We start from the raw sequence: 22,106 nt of genomic DNA, 5'->3' as shown, positions 1-22,106 counted from the left end.
AGCAACCCCAGTTCAAAACCAGGGGTAGGAAGCAGTGGGCTAGCAAAAAGCCAGCTTCCAAGCCTGAACAGAAACCATCAGCCTGAAGAGACGGGCCTCCTCCTGGAGGATTCCAGGGTTGTGGGCCGACTCCTTCATTTTGCACACATAGGGCAACAGTCAACAACAGTTGCTTGGGTGCAGAAGGTGGTATCTCAGGGGTATGGGTTCCCATTGAGGAGGCAGCCTCCTCAAAGATTTTTTTGCACCAGCCCGTCTCGTGTAGAGTCGAAGGCCAATGCCCTGCAAGAAGCAGTCCAAAAATAACTGCAGTCAGGTGTGATTGTCCCAGTACCTCCATCACAAAGGGGACAGGGGTTTTACTCCAATCTGTTTCTGATCCAGAAGCCAATGGGTCATATCGACCAATTCTCAACTTAAAAATGTTAAACAAATACATTTGGATCCCGAAGTTCCACTTGGATACGTTACGTTCCATAATGTTGGCTATGGAACTGGGAGATTACATGGTATCTCTGGATGTACGTGATGCTTACCTACATGTGCCTATAGCACTGTCTCATCAGTGTTACCTCAGGTTTGCCATCCTCCAGGAACATTTTCAGTTCCAAGCTTTGCCCTTCGGGCTAGCAACAGCACCCAGGGTGTTTACCAAGATCATGGTGATTATGGCAGCTTGTCTGCGCAAACAGGGGATAAGAATATTCCCATACCTCGACGACCTGTTAATCTTAGCACATTCGCAAGATTTACTTCTGAGCCATCTTCAACAGACAATAGTTTGTTTACAGAGACACGAGTGGCTCATAAATTGGGAAAAGTAGTCTCTGAATCCGTCACAGCGGATGGTTCATTTGAGGGCCATATTGGATTCAGACCTACAGAACGTTCTCTTACCAGAGAAAAAGATAGTCAAGGTGCAGGTCATGGCTCAGGAAGCGTTGCACGCCCAGACAATGCCAATCCATGCAGCAATGTGACTGTTGGGTCTGATGGTATCAACCTTCGACATGGTGGAATATGCGCAATTCCACTCCAGACCATTGCAGCACCTTATTCTGACCAAATGGAACGGAAATCATCAGACGATAAAAAAGCAGATGATAAAGTTTCCAGTAAACGTAAAAAGGTCTCTAGCGTGGTGGCTACAGACAGACCATTTAAACAAGGGGAGACCCTTTTGGATAAAAGAATGACAAGTCCTGACAACAGATGCCAGCCTGCAAGGCTGGGGGCGGTACTCGGAAGCCTGTGGTTCAAGGGAAAATGGACCGCAAGGGAAAGTCGCCTGCCAATAAATCTGTTGGAAATAAGGGCCATTTACTTGGCTCTAGTTCAGGCAAAGTACAGCCTGCAAGGAAGACCGGTCCAGATTCGCTCAGACAATGCGACAGCAGTAGCGTACCTCAATCATCAAGGAGGAACTCACAGCAGGAGACTGATGGAGGAGGTAACTCCCATTCTAAGATGGGCAGAATTCCATCTCCCAGCATTGTCAGCAGTGTTTGTCCCAGGTGTTCTGAACTGGGAAGCGGATTTTCTCAGTCGACACACCATTCAGGAAACCGAATGGGCGTTGCACCCAGAAGTGTTTCAGACACTAGTGAACAGATGGGGTTTACCAGAGATAGACCTCATGGCGTCTCGTCTAAACAACAAAGTTCCAAGGTACGGATCAAGAACAAGGGACCTAGGAGCGGTCCTTGTTGACGCACTGTCAGTAAAATGGAAATTTCATCTGGCATATCTGTTCCCTCCAATATCTCTGTTACCCAGAGTAGTGAGAAAAATAAAGCAAGCAAAGGGAGCGATAATTCTAGTAGCTCCAGCTTGGCCAAGAAGGCATTGGTACACAGATCTGCTAAGAATGTCCGTGGAAGCACCCATACTGCTCCCTCAACGTCCAGATCTGCTAGTGCAGGGTCCTTGTTGCCACAGTCATCTGGATCGCCTGTATTTGACGGCGTGGCTGTTGAAACCTCTATCTTAGAAGCTAGAGGATTTTCGAAACAAGTAATCCAAACTATGCTTAGCGCAAGAAAGCCTTCTTCAGCTCGTGTGTATCATAGAATATGGCAAGCCTATATTCATTGGTGTACTGGAAAAAATTTGAATCCAAGATCTTTTAAAGTATCCAGGATTTTGGATTTCCTTCAAGCAGGATTGGATAAAGGTTTGAAAGTTTGCTTCCTTGAGGGTTCAAGTATCAGCATTAACTGTATGGTTTCAGCAAAAGATTGCTGAATTACAGGATGTAAGTACTTTCAGGGAGTTGTACATATTCAACCTCCATTTGTTCCTCCTGCAGCTCCCTGGGATTTGAATTTAGTTCTTAAATTTCTCCAGGGTCCTCCGTTTGAACCACTTAAGAGAGCAGATCTTAAATGGTTAACGGCTAAAGTGCTTTATCTACTGGCAATGGTGTCAGCCAGAAGAGTGTCAGGTTTAGGAGCATTATCGTGTAAGTCTCCTTTCCTAAGTTTTTTTCCCAGACAGAGCAGTTCTCAGAACGAGATCTGGTTATCTTCCTAAGGTGGTTTCAAAGTTTCACCAGAATGAAGAGATTGTAGTCCCAGCTTTTCAGGTACCGGGACTATCTGCGGGAGAAGCGTCGCTGGACGTAGTCCGAGCCTTAAGAATCTACGTAGATCGTACTAGTGCCATCAGAAAAACAAATTCTCTCTGCATCCTCTACGGATTCCATAAAAGAGGATGGCCTGCTAGTAAACAGACGCTGGCGAGATGGCTCCGAATGGTAATATCAGAAGCTTATTCTCATGCAGATCTCCCTACTCCGGCTAATGTCTCTGCACACTCTACACGTAAGGTAGGTCCTTCATGGGCAGCACAACAGGGTGCTTCAGCAGAACAGATATGTAAGGCAGCCACTTGGTCTTCCATAAACACATACATCAGACATTATGCCTTGGATACTTTTGTCTCTCATGACGCAGACTTCGGGCGAAAGGTCCTCCTGTGTAATCAGGAGCGTCCCCACCACTAAAATTGGCTTTGGGAATCCCAATTTTATCCTGTGGATAATCCTGTGGACCCAGCCAGAGAAATAGACGTTATGGTAAGAACTTACCGTTGATAACGTGATTTCTCTTATGTCCAGAGGTATCCACAGGGATCCCACCCTGACGCACCTGATTTGAGGATCTAGACAATCACTAAACCACTTCCTTCTTGTATGGAAGGGTGTGCATGTGTGTTCTTATCACCTAAACAGGTCTCTACCTCATGCTCCTGCCTAAATCGCTGTGGAAAGAACTGATCTGACTGAGTCAGTGGGTGGGATTATATGGGGAAGCCCAGATGCATCCTGGGAGGCCAGAAAGCTTGTGACCGTGTTGGTGCCATTTCCGCTGTCGCTCAACCATATCCCAATGTTATCCTGTGGATACCTGTGGAAATAAGAGAATTCACGTTATCAACGGTAAGTTCTTACCATAACGTCTATTTTAGAATCCGTTGTATTTTCACAGTGCATTGCCTTTTCTGGACATGAAAGTGACTTGTGACGGATCACTGTCTGGTATTCTGTAATATAATAATAAAAGGGAGGTGCTTAACAGCACAAATTCACATTGTTCTAATTATACAAGTAAATTCAGAATAAACGGATGGATTAGAATAAATATTTATTATAAACTAGCTACCAGCCCATCATAACAGTAATGCCGGCACTGTGTGCTCCCGAACAGAGCAACACTTGGATTGCTCTGTCGGGCACCATCTAGTGGCCCCCAGCACACAAAACACTTGAATTCCCTCAATAGAGGTGAGGAGCAGCATTAGCCTTTTAGTATATAGGATATATATTGTAATCCATCCTTTGTTTTGAATTTACTATAGTTAGACTACTCTGAAGATTCACTGTTAACCACCTCCCTTTTATTGTCATTTTCCCTACACTAAGGGTTGAAACCAAAGGTCGTAATTAGACATTTTTGGTGCCCTGTGCCAGAAAGAGCATTTGTGCCCACCCTCATATTTTAAATAAGGATGAGTTGTGGTTTCATGGGGAAGGGGCGTGGGCACACAATAGTACTTTCAATTCAAATGATGGCACACAATAGTACCCCTTATACACGTTATGCTGCACAGTAGTGTTCCTGATTCATGTTACTCTTCACAGTAGTGCCCCTTATACATATTATGCTGCACAGTAGTACCTCTTATACACATTAGCTCACACAGTAGAGCCCCTTATTCGCATTATGTCAAACTGTAGTACCCCTTATACACATTATGCCGCACAGTAGTACCCATTATACATATTATGCCACACAGTAGTAGTGCCCTTTACACGTTATGCCACACATATCTAGGTATTCCAGTGTTAGCAGTACAAATACCACCACCTACATACAGATAAAAATAAATAGATATTATTAATATAAATATATTGGGGAAAGGGGGCCTGGACTGCACACCCTAGCTACTTATAATGGGATGTGCTACCGAGCTGAGACGTAATACTACAATATAGAAAAGATTGCAAGTACCAGTGGCATCACAAGGCGGGTGCAGGTGGTGCTGCGCCAGTCTGTGGGCTCCTCCGCAGTAACAGGAGCCAGGTGCTTCAGTGTGAAATTCTGTTATAGCACCTGGCTCCTCTCATAACAGAGGAGCCGACAGCGCTGCAAACAGTCTTCGGGGACAGCCCAGCATCTCCGGAGATGCTGGGCACGCCCCCAGAGTGACAATCTGTGAGGCCACGCCCCCTTTTGCCACGAGCGTGAAGGGTGCGCACCAGTTGTCACAACACCCGGTGACGCCTCTGGCAAGTACACGATACAACCATTACAATTATTATAAATGTAATAATTATACATCATAACTGAGGTTTTTGGCATACGATTGGCCGATATTATGAGCCTGCCCGCCAATCGTCAAGGGAATCCTCTTCCGGCAGATCCCTAACAGTATAGGGGTTTACCTCTAGGGCACAGGGCACCACAAAAATAAAGGATAGCAGTGAAAAATCAGAGTGTTAGGTAAGTGAAAGTAGCTGCTGAGTGTTAGAGAGAGGACAGCAGAGTGTTAGGTAAGTGAAAGTAGCTGCTGAGTGTTAGAGAGAGGACAGCAGAGTGTTAAAAGTGTGAGGTTAAGTCAGAGGTTCTCAAACGCGGTCCTCAAGGCCCCCCAACGGCCCAGGTTTTAGGTGTATCCATGGCTCTGCACAGGTGGATAAATCAAATTGGGTGAGGTGCTAATTAAGTAACCTGTGGCCAATTATGGATAAACCCAAAAAACTTGGACTGTTGGTATGCCTTGAGGACCGCATTTAAGACCATCTGGGTTAAGTGATCACTGTTAAGCATACTTGCCTACCTGACCCTCTCCATGAGGGAGAACATCCTCTGTTCCTAGACTTTCCTGGTAATGTATGATTGCCATCACCTGTGGTGAGCTAGTTAATTGATAAGAAAGGTGTTTCACCACAGGTGATGGCAATCATACATTACCAGGAAAGTCTAGGAACAGAGCATTTTCTCCCTCATGGAGAGGGTCAGGTAGGCAAGTATGCTGTTAACTGTTCAAAAAAGTAAAAGATGTGTGAAAATGTTACATAAATAAAAAACAAAGGGTGATATAAGTGTAAAAAATAAATGTAAGATGTCATCACCAGTAGCCTCTACCCTTTCCCCCTACACTTGTAGCTCCTTATTGCAATATTTAGATTTATGCTTTCTACTGGTCACTGTTGTACAGTGTATTTTTGTTATTTACTTTTTTGATTTTAAAATTTCCCCATCTATGTCACTGCATACACCTTGTGGCACCTAGCATAATGAATATCTTTTGTTTGTTACCTGCACGCTGTCCACTATATTGCTAGAGGGAAGTAGGAAATGAGGGTCGGTTGAGAGTGTATTTGTTGTGTCCCCCATCATGAACACTTTCCCTCCATGTGTTCTTAGTAACCACATATGTACAGGCACATTATATGTGGGTATTTGTATGGTAATTATATTTCAAGAAATACCACCCTTTGTAAAGAGTATGACTAATCCTTATAATAGAACATATTTTAAAATAAAGTCAATCAATTAGTTTATAATCTGCTTAATCACAGTTATTGACCATAGTAAGAGAACTGTAATTTACAAATTTTGGTGGCAAAATACCAAAAATATCCCATTTATATGCAGTGTTCACAGAGCAATCTATGAGAAGTGCTGTTAGTGTGTTATTTTAGCCGCTCTGTATTTTGAATAAAAACTGTTCAATGGTATCATTAAGACTATTATGCCAGGTCCCTGAGTACTTTCCTTTTAAATGGCAAAGTGAATCTTTTAACAAGTTGTTCCAATTGTATACTATGCATGCTGAAAAACACACCTAATGTAACCTACAGAGTACCTGTCTTAAAAGATACAAACTTTTGAATATTAGTGAATAAAAGAATACTTGGAGATACCAATTGAAATATACTGTATTTGTGGTTACCACCTGCATCAGTAGCAATACATTCTCTTAGCATTGTGAATATTCCGTAGTCTACTGGTGCTATTGTCACAGACAATTCTCCACATGGAACACCTGTAAACTCCATCCCCCTGTAGGGGCTTCTTACATGGCGCAGTGTGACCAAGTGCAGTTCATTGATGAGCAATTGGTAAATATAAGTGCTTACAGTAGCACCACTATGTTGATTATGAATAATTCACTTATCTGAATGGGTAAATATGAATTTTTTAAACCCGTCCCATCTTAAACTGCTATACATGCAACTAAAGTTGATTAGAACTAGTCAACATCCAAGCTTATGTGTATAATCTGTGTACATGTGATCATTTGACAACTGCAGTCTTGTGTCCCATGTGTCTATCCTGTGTATGGACGGTTTTCTGCCATTTATGGTAAATACCCAAATTACGGTACTTTACTGTTTTTCAAACATCATATCGCATGTACAGATGTAACCATGTTCATATTTGCTACGATGCTGCATAGCGCTCCGGGCTGTGACTATTCACAGCCGACAGTCGCTCCATTAATTCCATTAGGAGTTAATGGAGCAATGGAAGACTGAGAATGGTAGCAGCCCTGCACACGATGCCGCATGCCGCATGCCGCATCGCAGCAAAAAATGAATATGACTACATCTGTACTGACTTCCACTCCCTTTGACTCACCTCCACTTGCCTGTCAAGATACTGTATAAGTCTAGCTACATCCTACCTAGTTTGTTGGTTTATTGCTCAATATTGTTCCATAGAGATGTAAACATTTTGTGGCGCATTAAAAGTATAGGATAATGTCCTAAACCATTTTTTTAAGACTTAAATCTCTTAGAACTTTAGTAATAAAGAGGCTGCCAATTCACAGATGCACAAGGAGCTTATACGTGCACAAATCTTGGCTTGTTCTAGTGTAAAACCTGGGATAGCATCGGACGTGACCAGAACTTTGTGGGTCCCATAGCAACATATTGAAGGGGCCCCTTCCCAATGATTCTTGACACACCTCTCCGCAGCAGTTATTAGTTTTATGCCCCATAATAGTGCCTTAGATCATTTTCTGAAACATACAGTAGTAGTGCCTTAGTTAGTGTTATGCCCAAGAGTAGTGTCCTAGTTTACTCTGTCACATTGTAGGGCTGCTAGCACACATTATGCCACTCACTGTCCCAAATTCACATTATGGCATAGTGTCCCCAGTTAATATTATGCCACATTACAGTGTTGTGGTCCTTTTTACGGTATGTAACATTATTGTGACCTCCGCATTACAGTGATCAGACTATAACACATCACAGTGCCACTTCACCATTATAACATCCACTACACACACCTCTCACTGAAAATGTTATATGTCGCAATTCAGGGTATACTTACCACTGGGCGTGCTGCATGATGAGCCATAAGTCATTAGGATGTCTCTGCTGGAGCTGCTGTACTAGGTAAATCACCACTAACTACCAGGAACTTTTTGTTAACATTTTAATCATGTCATCATGCCACATGTTGACATTCTCTTATGTATGTCTACTGATGCTCTAATGTCAGACATTAGATCTTCAGGATTTTTGCGCAGTAGCAAAAGATCTTTCAATTTCATGAACATGTGCATTTCGTGCAACTCAGAATCAGACCCCTCCATGTCTCTAGTTTGAGTACGAGGAGGAAACTACACTGGAGCAGACCATTTTGTTAGCTTGGAGTTCTTTGGTGGCACGATAACGGTAAACAACAAAAATTGAGACGTTCTTATGTTCTGTAAATATGATAAAACTGGACGACATAATCCCCACAGGTGTTGATTCTAGTAAAAGAAGATGCCTTCAGAGTACTGGGGCTCAAGGTATTGGGGCACATGTGCTGATTCTAGTAAAAGAAGATGCTTTCAGAGTACTGGGGCCCAAGGTACCCTCAGTCCGAACGTGTAATGTGTGATGTGTTCAGAAGGGTATGCATCAGGATTCCATTAAAGGTACATGATCAAAAATCTATTTTTGTAGAGTCAGGGTTTGTCAGTCATGCACGGTACCCTTCAGAATCTAACTGCTACCTTTTGGGGCCCTTTTTACTATTGACTGACTGCTATATGAGTGGCATAAATGTAGTGTAGTAATTTGGTAATATAAGGCATTTTCATCATCACACTACATAAATCATCAGGCTACTTTGATTATATATTTATGATAACATTTCAAAATGAGAAAACATTTTCTAAATTCCAGTGAAATTAAATATGCAACAAACTATGCATTTAATGCAAATACAAGGCTTTAGATGAAACACATAGCTTAAAACTAAAGCATATCCAAAATTAAATCTAACAGAACTTGATCATCATAATAAGCTGTTCTCTGGTTTCTTTTTTTTCTTTTCTTTTGCTTATTCTTCTTTAGATAGAAATAGTCCTTCAAAAATATTGGGAACAGTAAATTCTTCTTAAAAACATGTAGTGTGATCAGTGACCACTTTTGCAACCAAGTAATTGATTAGTCACTGGAAACTATTTGAGAGTAGGGTAATTAAATAAATGCAGTATATGATTTTACTGTCATGTGTTCTCTAGAAACAAATGCACAGTAGTGCTAGTCACCCTTGCTATACCACTACCAATATTATATTAGTACCTGGGGATATTCTCAGGCAAGCGCCAATATTTTACCTCTGTGTATGCATCCTGATGTTACCGCCGAGGCGTCCGTGTCAGTGACTGTTGTACTGACACAGGCGGCCATGGTGAGTTGGACATTCTGCCCCTGCTATAGGCAGGTGCAGTTTCTGATGGCCAAGCAGATGGTCTGGTGATTGGAGGAATAGCTCTGCACCCAGTGGGCGTCTCAGTGGGAGGATGCCCATCTTTAATGGCATTACCATAAAGACGCAGTAGCAGCTGCGCAAAATTAAGCAGTGGCTACTGCAACTGCGTCCTACGTACAATCATCCCCTCAGTCTCACCTATACATGTACCACTACCAATATCAGTAATAATGTGTCTTACTTTACTAACACTCAGAAGGGTCTATTCATGAAGCAGTAAAAAGAGTGGAGAAGTGAACCAGTGGAGAAGTTGCCCATGGCGACCAATAAGTGTTGAGGTAACATTTCTAAAGTGCATTCTATAAAATTATACAGAGCAGCTGATTGGTTGCCATTGGTAACTTCTCCACTGGCTGACTTCTCTGCTCTTATCACTGCTTCATGAATAGACCCCGGAGTGGCCACAGACAATGTATAGGACACTTTCTTTAACTACACTTGCAGCTACAGTTTTTTTTACCCTGTTGTTTTCAACATAATTTTGTTTCCAAACAAAAGGCAACTACACCCTGCTTACTGTGTTTCTATAATCTCTGAGGTCTATCATCCTGCTGTTTAGCAAAATATATGATTTTACTGTCCAATATCTACTAATGCTGCTAAATCCTCATCTGTAAGATTATGAGTACTCTGTATCTCCTATTCCATACCTCCCAACATTCTAATGGTGTGTGACATTTTGACATGGCCGCTTGTTACTACCCCGCTGTTTTTTCCTGTTTCAGAACAGAGGCCACTGCTGTGGTGATCCGGGTATTTTGTCTTGGTCAACTCAAAACAACCTTATTGGCTTTTTTCCTGCTGCCATTGAGCATTTCTTTTCTGCAATATAATGATCAGACTTGTGTTCAGAGACGCAGCATGACACTTATCTGGAGGATTGCCTGGGAGATGGAGAATGATGAGTCACTGCCACCTGTACATGCATTATCGTGATCACTGATATTTATACAGTTATGATAATATATTCTACTGTCCACCTAAAATTGACTCCAACTTCACAGCCCTGGCTGCTCCGATGACGCATGATATATTCTGTTTTAAGTACTAAATGTCCGCCATGCTCCTGTGATGCTGGAATAGGCACTGATGTGATAGAGCTGGGCTGCAGGCCCTATGTTCATTGGAGGAGCCAGGATGCTCCTGCACATATATCCTTAGTTTCCAACAATATTAGTATGCCCAGAAGTGTCCAATGAGGGCTTAAAGAATGTACCACTTAGACGTCCGGCACTCCGGGAATATTGTTGATGAATGTAGATCTAAGTTTGCAACTAACCAGAGCTCCTAAGAAATGTGTACAGTCATATTGGCTCCCAAATTTCGTTTGGATCCCACTCTCATTGTCTGTGGACTTTGATTGTACTTGAAACCATTATCTGCAGCCACACATGGGGTACTATACATAAATAACTAGAGAACCATTCAGTCACTAGTGACATAGGCAGTCTCAACTGCAGGTCTACTTTTCAATCTCATATGAATAATACAGTACAAGCATGCTTTAAACCCCAGCACAATTTATAGCCAACCAATATTTCAGTTATGTTTACTGTGGACTAAATTATTTCCCCGATCCTGATTATGGATATTTATTTTCATCATGGTCTTTTATTGTTTTTGCAAATCAAAAAATAATCAGCTGCAGTGTTGGATTTATTTATGCTAATAACATATTTGTTATGACATCATCATGGTTCCTATAGTCACTGGGTCAGTGCTAAAGTAGCATATGAAAAGCCTGTTTCAATGTCTGTTAAGGTCAAAGCAAACCCGGAAATATGCTTACCTGAGGCACTCTTCACTTTTCATTTCAGTTTTTATGACCTATTAATTACCGTAATGGCAACTTGCTAGTACTTGCAGTCTTTTATTAATACTACTAAATCACTTTTTATTGTTTTTTAAACACTCACTGTTTCAGTCATGTGGTTATAGCTTTCTGTTTTGTTTTCCTAAATGAAACCATATAATCTTCTTTAACTGTCACTGCTATTTGTTACTCTTGCCACTTCAATCTTCTTACTTTTGAAGTTGTCGTGTACATAGAAACCGCTAAACAGTATGAGTAGAGAGTTGTCCATAAGTGATCTGCTTCAATTTTGCCCTTTAAACATAAGTGTGTGTATACAGTAAGCGTAGTATAATTCTTAAGTGGGCCCACACAGAATATATTAGTGAGCCCATTTACAATATGCTTTGTAAATTATGGAAGCTGGCTTTGAAATCTGTCTTGAAATACTGTACGTATAGCACGTTTTCTTAAGAGTACAGAAAAAAAATATCCTGAGCTTGGTTTGCGCTTATGATTACGGACTCTGACACACAGTTGCTATTTCAACATTTTTGGAACACTACGGTCACTCCTCCATGAACATAGTGCTACTGTAGCCAATCTTTGGGATTATTGAAGGCTGTGTATTACAGACATTATTGACCAACATGCCTGTTTTGTTTAGAGGCAAAAAGGGAAGGGATATTAATCCTTTTTCTCTAACGTCCTAAGTGGATGCTGGGGACTCCGTAAGGACCATGGGGAATAGCGGCTCCGCAGGAGACTGGGCACATCTAAAGAAAGCTTTAGGACTAACTGGTGTGCACTGGCTCCTCCCCCTATGACCCTCCTCCAAGCCTCAGTTAGATTTCTGTGCCCGACGAGAAGGGTGCACACTAGGGGCTCTCCTGAGCTTCTTAGTGAAACTTTTAGTTTAGGTTTGTTATTTTCAGTGAGACCTGCTGGCAACAGGCTCACTGCATCGAGGGACTAAAGGGAGAAGAAGCGAACTCACCTGCGTGCAGAGTGGATTGGGCTTCTTGGCTACTGGACATTAGCTCCAGAGGGACGATCACAGGTTCAGCCTGGATGGGTCCCGGAGCCGCGCCGCCGGCCCCCTTACAGAGCCAGAAGAGCGAAGAGGTCCGGAGAAAGCGGCGGCAGAAGACGTTCCTGTCTTCAAATAAGGTAGCGCACAGCACTGCAGCTGTGCGCCATTGCTCTCAGCACACTTCACACTCCGGTCACTGAGGGTGCAGGGTGCTGGGGGGGGCGCCCTGAGACGCAATAAAACATGACAGAAATACCTTACATGGCAAAAAAATGCATCACATATAGCTCCTGGGCTATATGGATGCATTTAACCCCTGCCAGAATATACAAAAAACCGGGAGATAAGGCCGCTGAAAAGGGGGCGGAGCCTATCTCCTCAGCACACTGGCGCCATTTTCCCTCACAGCTCAGTTGGAGGGAAGCTTCCTGGCTCTTCCCTGCACTACAGAAAGGGTTAAAAAAAGAGAGGGGGGCACTATTTAGGCGCAGTATTAAAACATACAGCAGCTATAAGGGGAAAAACACTTATATAAGGTTATCCCTGTATATATATATATATAGCGCTCTGGTGTGTGCTGGCATACTCTCCCTCTGTCTCCCCAAAGGGCTAGTGGGGTCCTGTCCTCTATCAGAGCATTCCCTGTGTGTGTGCTGTGTGTCGGTACGTTTGTGTCGACATGTATGAGGAGAAAAATGATGTGGAGACGGAGCAGAGTGTCTGTAACAGTGATGTCACCCCCTAGGGGGTCGACACCTGAGTGGATGTACTGTTGAAAATTACGTGACAGTGTCAGCTCTATATAAAAAAACAGTGGTTGACATGAGACAGCCGGCTACTCAGCTTGTGCCTGTCCAGACGTCTCATAGGCCGTCAGGGGCTCTAAAGCGGCCTTTACCTCAGATGGCAGATACAGACGCCGACACGGATACTGACTCCTGTGTCGACGGTGAAGAGACAACCGTGATTTCCAGTAGGGCCACACGTTACATGATTGAGACAATGGCAAATGTTTTTATACATTTCTGATAATACGAGTACCACCAAAAAGGGGTATTATGTTCGGTGAGGGAAAAACTACCTGTAGTTTTCCTGAATCTGAGAAATAAAATGAGGTGTGTGATGATGCGTGGGTTTCCCCCCGATAACAATTGATAATTTCTTAAAAAGTATTGGCTGCATACCCTTTCCCGCCAGAGGTTAGGGTGTGTTGGGAAACACCCCCTAGGGGGGATAAGGCGCTCACACGCTTGTAAGAACAAGGGCTCTACCCTCTCATGAGATGGCCGCCCTTAAGGATCCTGCTGATAGAAAGCAGGAGGGTATCCAAAAAGGTATTTACACACATACTGGTGTTATACTGCGACCAGCTATCGCCTCAGCCTGGAGGTGCAGTGCTGGGTGGGCATGGTCGGATTCCCTGACTGGAAATATTAGGATAGTATATTATTGCCTATAGAGCATTTAAAAGATGCATTTCTATATATGCATGATGCACAGCGGAATAATTGCCGACTGGCATCAAGTATAAGTGCGTTGTCCAATTCTACCAGTAAAATGGTCAGGTGATGCGGATTCCAAACGGCATTTGGAAGTATTGCCTTTGAAAGGGGACATTTGGGGTCGGTCTTTTAGACCTGGTGGCCACGGCAACAGCTGGGAAATCCACGTTTGTACCCCAGGTCGCCTCTCAAAATAAGACGCCGTATTATCAGGCGCAGTCCTTTGTTGGCAAGCGGACAAAAGGCTGCAGAGATCAGCCAGTTCCCAGGAACAGAAACCCTTTCCCGCCTCTGCCAAGCCCTCAGTATGACGCTAGGGCTTTACAAGCTCAGGCACGGTGGGGGCCCGTTCTCAATGAATTTCAGTGCGCAGTGGGCTCACTCGCAAGTAGACCCCTGGATCCTTCAGGTAATATCTCAGGGGTACATATTAGAATTCGAGACGTCTCCCACTCGCCGTTTCCAAAAGTCGGCTTTACCGACGTCTCCCTCTGACAGGGAGGCAGTTTTGGAAGCCATTCACAAGCTGTATTCCCAGCAGGTGATAATCAAGGTACCCCTCCTGCAACAGGGAACGGGGTATTATTCCACACTATTGTGGTACCGAAGCCAGACGGCTCGGTGAGACCGATTCTAAATCTAAAATCTAAAATCTTTGAACACTTACATACAGAGGTTCAAATTCAAGATTGAGTCACTCAGAGCAGTGATTGCGAACCTGGAAGAAGGGGACTACATGATGTCTCGGGACATCAAGGATGCTTACCTTCATGTCAAAATTTACCCTTCTCACCAAGGGTACCTCAGGTTATGGTACAGAACTGTCACTATCAGTTCAGACGCTGCCGTAGGGATGGTCCACGGCACCCCGGGTCTTTACCAAGGTAATGGCCGAAATGATATCCCTTCGAAGGAAGGGAATTTTAGTTATCCCTTACTTGGACGATTCCCTGATAAGGGTAAGATCCAGGGAACAGTTGGAGGTCGGTGTAGCACTATCTCAGGTAGTGTTGCGGCAGCACGATTGGATTCTCAATATTCCAAAATCGCAGCTGGTTCCGACGACTTGTCTTCTGTTTCCTAGGGATGATCCTGGACACAGTCCAGAAAAAAGGTGTTTCTCCCGGAAGAGAAAGCCAGGGAGTTATCCGAGCTAATCAGGAACCTCCTAAAACCGAACCAAGTCTCAGTGCATCAATGCACAAGGGTTCTGGGTAAAAATGGTGGCTTCCTACGAAGCAATCCCATGCGTTAGATTCCACGCAAGAACTTTCCAGTGGAACCTACTGGACAAATGGTCCGGGTCGCATTTTCAGATGCATCAGCGGATAACCCTGTCACTAAGGACAAGGGTATCCATCCTGTGGTGGTTGCAGAGTGCTCATCTTCTAGAGGGCCGCAGATTCGGCATTCAGGACTGGGTCCTGATGACCACGGATGCCAGCCTGCGAGGCTGGGGAGCAGTCACACAGGGAAGGAATATCCAGGGCTTAGGGTCAAGCCTGGATACATCACTTCACATAAATATCCTGAAGCTAAGGGCCATTTACAATGCTCTAAGCTTAGCGAGACCTCTGCTTCAAGGTCAGCCGGTGTTGATCCAGTCGGACAACATCATGGCAGTCACCCACGTAAACAGACAGGGTGGCACAAGAAGCAGGAGGGCAATGGCAGAAGCTGCAAGGATTCTTCGCTGGGCGGAAAATCATGTGATAGCACTGTCAACAGTATTCATTCCGGGAGTGGACAACTGGGAAGCAGACTTCCTCAGCTCGACCTCCACCCGGGAGAGTGGGGACTTCACCCAGAAGTCGTCCACATGATTAAAAAACTCGACAGGTATTGCGCCAGGTCAAGAGACCCTCAGGCAATAGTTGTAGACGCTCTGGTAACACCGTGGGTGTACCAGTCAGTGTATGTGTTCCCTCCTCTGCCTCTCATACTCAAGGTACTGAGATTGATAAGATGGAGAGGAGAAAGCACTATATTCGTGGCTCCGGATTGGCCAAGAAGGACTTGGTAACCGGAACTTCAAGAGAGGCTCACGGAGGATCCGTGGCCTCTACCTCTAAGAAGGGACCTGCTCCAGCAAGGACCCTGTCTGTTCCAAGACTTACCGCGGCTGCGTTTGACGGCATGGCGGTTGAACACCGGATCCTGAAGGAAAAAAAAAAAAAGGCATTCCGGATGAAGTCATCCCTATCCTGATCAAAAGCCAGGAAGGATGTAACCGCAAAAACATCACCGCAATTGGCGAAAATATGTTGCGTAGTGCGAGGCCAGTAAGGCCCGACGGAGGAAATTCAACTGGGTCGATTCCTACATTCCTGCAAACAGGAGTGTCTATGGGCCTGAAATTGGGGTCCATTAAGGTTCAGATTTCGGCCCTGTCAATTTTCTTCCAAAAAAGAACTAGCTTCAGTCCCTGAAGTTTAGACGTTTGTAAAAGGGGTACTGCATATACAGCCTCCTGTTGTGCCTCCAGTGGCAATTTGGGATCTCAATGTAGTTTGGGTTCCAAAAGTCACATTGGTTTGAACCACTTAAATCTGTGGAGTTAAAATATCTCACTTGGAAAGTGGTCATGCTGTTGGCCCTGGCCTGGTCCAGGCGCGTGTCAGAATTGGCGGCTTTATCCTGAAAAAGCCCTTATCTGATTTTCCATTCGGACAGGGCGGAATTGAGGACTCGTCCTCAGTTTCTCCCCAAGGTGGTTTCAGCATCTCACCTGAACCAACCTATTGGTGGTGCCTGCGGCTACTAGGGACTTGGAGGCCTCCAAGTTGCTAGACGTTGTCAGTGCCCTGAAAATATATGTTTCCAGGACGGCTGGAGTCAGGAAATCTGACTCGCTGTTTATCCTGTGTGCACCCAACAAGCTGGGTGCTCCTGCTTCTAAGCAGACTATTGCTCGTTGGATTTGTAGTACAATTCAGCTTGCACATTCTGTGGCAGGCCTGCCACAGCCAAAAATCTGTAAATGCCCACTCCACAAGGAAGGTGGGCTCATCTTGGGCGGCTGCCCGAGGGGTCTCGGCTTTACAACTTTGCCGAGCAGCTACTTGGTCAGGAGCAAATACGTTTGTAAAATTCTACAAAATTGATATCCTGGCTGAGGAGGACCTGGAGTTCTCTCATTTGGTGCTGCAGAGTCATCCGCACTCTCCCGCCCGTTTGGGAGCTTTGGTATAATCCCCATGGTCCTTACGGAGTCCCCAGCATCCACTTAGGACGTTAGAGAAAATAAGAATTTACTTACCGATAATTCTATTTCTCATAGTCCGTAGTGGATGCTGGGCGCCCATCCCAAGTGCGGATTGTCTGCAATACTTGTACATAGTTATTGTTACAAAAATCGGGTTATTATTGTTGGGAGCCATCTTTTCAGAGGCTCCTCTGTTATCATACTGTTAACTGGGTTCAGATCACAAGTTATACGGTGTGATTGGTGTGGCTGGTATGAGTCTTACCCGGGATTCAAAATCCTTCCTTATTGTGTACGCTCGTCCGGGCACAGTATCCTAACTGAGGCTTGGAGGAGGGTCATAGGGGTAGGAGCCAGTGCACACCAGTTAGTCCTAAAGCTTTCTTTAGATGTGCCCAGTCTCCTGCGGAGCCGCTATTCCCCATGGTCCTTACGGAGTCCCCAGCATCCACTACGGACTATGAGAAATAGAATTATCGGTAAGTAAATTCTTATTTTTTCTTGTTTGTTTTGTGTGTTTTTGTTTACTATTGTGTCTTTTAAACGGATCTATTCAAAAAAAAGTTGGCCAATCAATTTTAACCATTTCTCAAGAAGTCTGAAGTATAATACTGCAATCGGTTATATCTTTTTGTATCTGATAGTTTGGTATCTTTGCTTAAAACCTCATTTAATATTTCTAACCCTTATACGCACTGTTGAGGCATGCAATGCTTAAACATCTATTGTATGCTACAGATTTGTATTACAATTTACACGTTCCAAACATTTAAGCAGGTCAGTTGAATTCCTAATTTACATTCTTAATTGTATAATGTATGGCTGCAGATGTACAGTATGTCAATACAATGAACCAAGTTTGCAGATAGTGAAATAATACCCAATACTATTGGTTTTCCAGGCTGGGTGACTACATTTTCGGTCATGCAAAGGGTAGCGCAGTGTTGTGGAAGAATGAGGAGCTACATACATCTGTGCTCCGAGGAGAGACTAGTGTCACTGTGGCTGTATGTGTGTCTGTGTGTGTTTATACGAAGCATAAGCAATACGTTTCCAAATGCACAAAAAGTATTATATTTACAAAGTGAACATTACGTTTTTTTCAAAGTATTCACCAGAGGAGTCTATGCAAAGTTGTATGCGCTCAAACCACTTGGTGAAGCAGCTGTACTAGTCCAAAGCAGTTACTGTATGTCTCCTACAGTATATGCTGGTTGAAGGTCTCGCTCCACTGGTTCTGGCGACTCAAAACAAACCCAACTTATCTTGCCCTTGATTTGTTGGAACACGAAGAAGCAGCAGGGGGCCAGGTCTGCAGCGTATGGTGGATGACCAAGCTCCTGGATGCATTTTATGGGCCAGAAAATCCACCACTGTCCTGGACTTGTGGGCAGGTGCATTGTCATGATGGAGAAGGGCACCACGAGCTCAAGTTCTTGGTTGGTGCCTGGAAATGACTTCCGGCAGGCATTGGTAGGCGTATCAATCCCCATTGATGGTGCACTCCTGCACGAGTGGTACAGTAGCTACATAGCTAGTCTTGGCCACAAAAACGTCCACCAACTGATTGGACACGCTGAAATCATGTCAGAACTTTTGTGGCCGCGCATCTCTAACTGGGGTTCACTAGACCGATTGTTGTTTGGTCTCAAGGTTGAAATTGTAGATCCATTATAAATCGCCACTGATGATCTACCAGACAGAGTTTGAGCGACTGCCATCACACCCAGCCAGCATGCTGTGGCATCAAGTCTTCTGAGCTTCCTTCTGCTCTCGAGGCAGCTGATAGGGCACCCAGCATGCAGAAACCTTGCTCAGGCCAAGCTTTTCATGGAGTGTTAAGTGGATGGATCCTGATTAGATGCCTATCTCATTCTCTAACTGGACCATGGTCATGCTGGTGTACCTCTCAACTATGGAATGCACAGCAGCATTGTTGTCCTCTGTGAAGGCGGACACAGGTTGGCTGCAGCGCTCCCGTCATCCTGGGACCATCTCTTGTACTGATATTCTGCAAACCACTCAAACACAGTGGTTCAGGAAAGTGCTTCCTCTCCAAAAGCAGCTCGCACTTGGTCAAAACTCAACTGTTATCGCAGACCATTCTTGTAGTCGAAGATCAAGGCTCTCCAGTGGCCTCTGTTGAGCTCCATAATGAGCTTGTGAAGGAAGTGACCTATGCTGACGACTTCGGTGTGCAGTGCTGCTTATGTGCGGTTCTGTGCCTTGACATTTCACTTGAACTTTTGCTAGAGATTACAGTTCACAACCAGGCAGTTAAGGCCCCCATCCACTAGTCCGATTTGGGCAGTTTTCTTCAGATTTCGACACATCTGACCGTCATATCTGAAGAAAAGTGTCACATCGGATGGCTCTTCCGATCCGATGCGCACTCCCGTGTCAGATTTGTCTGAACTACAAATCTCTGAGGCTGCCCCAACTATTTATCTGAATCTGAAGAAAACAGGTGCACATCGGATTGTTTTTTTTACTTCAGATGTATCTGATCAGATTCATCTGAAGCGTCACTTGACTGGCATCTCCCTGACCACTCCCACCCACCAAGAGGGGGAACAGCGGCAGCAGCAGCATCAGATCAATCGCATGTAGCATGTGTGCATCAGATATATCTGATGCGATCTGACACATGATAGATTGCATCAGATATATCTGAAGTGAATGTAGTGAAAATTAAGCCCAGGGTCAGATCCGATTCCCGGGAAGCTCCCGGGAGAGCTCAAGAGAAATCTGATGAGATCTGCAGTTCAGACAAGTCTGAGTAGTGGATGGCCACCTATTCTGTATATTCTACCTATGCACTGCACATCTGGAATCTTATTGCACGCCCATTGTGCATTATACGTATTTATAATCTCTTCCAATAGAAACAACACTCTGAGACTGTGTTATCAGCAAATCCATACAGTGTACTGTCAGTACACTGCATGGATTTGCTGATATGACCATCCCAGAGTGCCATTTGTATTGGAAGCTGTTTGATTCTGGGCACTGAGGCATGCTGCTGTTATTGAGATGAGTGCCAGCAGATGTGGATTCTATACATACATACATACATACATACATACATACATACATACATACATGTGTACATCTATCTGTGTATTAGTAGAAAAAAAAAATCGAAGAAAACTGCTGCCAGATCTGGGTCTCACACCCACACTCATTAGCTGCTCCCATTCATGGTTAGACTTTTTTCCATCTGCATCCACTGTGTGGGTGGTCTTCAGTATGCCGAATGTCGGGATCCCGGCGCACAGTATACCGGCGCCAGGATCCCGACACCCGGCATACCGACAGCTATTCTCCCTCGTGGGGGTCCAAGACCCCCCTGGAGGGAGAATAAAATAGTGTGGCGCGCCACCGTGCCCGTAGCGTGGTGAGCGCAGCGATCCCGCAAGGGGCTCCTTTGCGCTCGCCACACTGTCGGTATGCCGGCGGTCGGGCTCCCGGCGCCGGTATGCTGGTCGCCGGGAGCCCGGCCGCTGGCATACCATACTACACCCCACTGTGTAATGTCCTCCTTAGCACAAGAAGACTTCCTGTAGCCTCTATAAACTGTCAAGCAGTCCTTGAATTAACTTTGTCTTTCTGAAATATTTGCAGCTGGGTTGCTACACTCATCTGACCGTTGCCACAGCTAATAAGAAACAGTGTGTGTCATCACCTATGCTATCTTTAATATCCACAAAATGAGGTGCCAGCCATCTGAAATGCAAAACACATACATGTGGTCCTTTTAAACATTGTAGCTTATTTTGTAATGAAACAGCATGCGCCAGTACGATTGCTTCTCATGTGAAGCTCTGAACGGGGGAGCTTACACCTCAGGTGTCACTTCAGGGTCCAGGATTGATAAGAGTATATAAGATTTAAGTGCCTCAGAGGCAGGGTTGCCAACTCATCCCTTTAATTACAGACTTCTATAAATTACCCAGGTTATATGGCTGGTTGGATTTTTTTTGTATGTCCCAGGATTTAATTAGCCACATAACCTGTCAGTAAATGATGCATTGGTGAGGCTGTGAAGGGTTCACTTCATTGTTTCACATAGTTTCTGGAAATATTGGTTTGATGTTTTGATCATCGGGTGGATTAGTAAATTCAGTGCTTAACCACTTAACTGACTAATATTTTTTCAAAAAAACGCTCAAATTGTCTGGGTTTTTATATGATTGAATAAGGTAAAGAGCATCTGTTTAAAACATATCTAACATGGTTTTATTTTATATAAAAAAAAAATATGTATATATATTTATTTATTTTAAACAATTTTTAATAAACATTGGTTAAACATATATTTCCGAAATATCGGTCAGTTGATGATCGGGAACATCGAGCCCATAGGGAAGCTACATATTCCCAGCGGATATTTTTCTGCAGCCACGGGACTGCACGGCATGTTCTTGGTGAAGGGAACCAGGAAGCAGAGGGGCGGGAGGTTTCTATGTGAGCAGCCCTGCACAGTGAGCTTTCTGACTGGTCGCATCTAATGCAGCCATGTCAGAGAAAGCCCAACCTGCTTTGGTCGCATCTGATGCGATCACGCCAGGCATGTGGTTATATTGAAATTAGTAGTGGGGAATGTGCAGATGATAAAATATTATTTTTTTAAATCTCGTTTACAGTAACACGTAAAAGGAAGGCACTGGAAGTCGGCCAATGAACATTCCTGGCCATGTCTAATACAACTGTGACCTATTCTTTAAAATTGTCTACATGTTGGGAATTGGTAGGATGTGTGAATTGTAAGCTTTTGCCTGATAGTCTTTATTTTAACATAAACATTGCTCTAATGCCCTATTCTAATGTGGTGGTAGAAGTTTCTGCCCTAACATGAATCCTGTTGCCATGAATACACAAAATGCTGCTGATTTTTTATTGGCAGTGTTGCAAATAAACTACACACGAGTGGTTCACCAATTCAGTATGGCAGTGGTTCCCAAGCTTTTTTGAATCAGCCTCCCTGGAGTATGAGGATTTTCTCTAACGTCCTAGTGGATGCTGGGGACTCCGTAATCACCATGGGGAATAGACGGGCTCCGCAGGAGACTGGGCACTCTAAAGAAAGATTAGGTACTATCTGGTGTGCACTGGCTCCTCCCTCTATGCCCCTCCTCCAGACCTCAGTTAGAATCTGTGCCCGGCCAGAGCTGGGTGCTCCTAGTGGGCTCTCCTGAGCCTGCTAGTAAAAGAAAGTATTTGTTAGGTTTTTTATTTTCAGAGAGCTTCCGCTGGCAACAGACTGCTACGAGGGACTGAGGGGAGA

The 22,106-nt window shown here is 44.3% G+C and overlaps 1 protein-coding gene across 6 annotated transcripts in view; it reads left to right on the top strand.

The window, feature by feature from the left end:
• LPP (LIM domain containing preferred translocation partner in lipoma) overlaps positions 1–22,106 on the top strand; it is an 870,847-nt gene that overhangs the window by 695,162 nt on the left and 153,579 nt on the right. Inside the window, exon 10 of one of the 6 annotated variants that reach the window (XM_063916492.1) lies at positions 10,013–10,869. The exons of the other annotated variants lie outside the window; for them this stretch is intronic. Coding sequence (XP_063772562.1) covers positions 10,013–10,120 — 108 coding nt within the window. The 3' untranslated portion in view covers positions 10,121–10,869. Of the gene's footprint in view, positions 1–10,012; positions 10,870–22,106 lie in introns of those variants that run through there. 6 annotated transcript variants of the gene reach the window in all.

This window comes from Pseudophryne corroboree, chromosome 4 (assembly GCF_028390025.1).
Source record: "Pseudophryne corroboree isolate aPseCor3 chromosome 4, aPseCor3.hap2, whole genome shotgun sequence".
NCBI classification, from domain to species: Eukaryota; Metazoa; Chordata; class Amphibia; order Anura; family Myobatrachidae; genus Pseudophryne; species Pseudophryne corroboree.
This window is presented reverse-complemented; position numbering and strand designations above follow the sequence as displayed.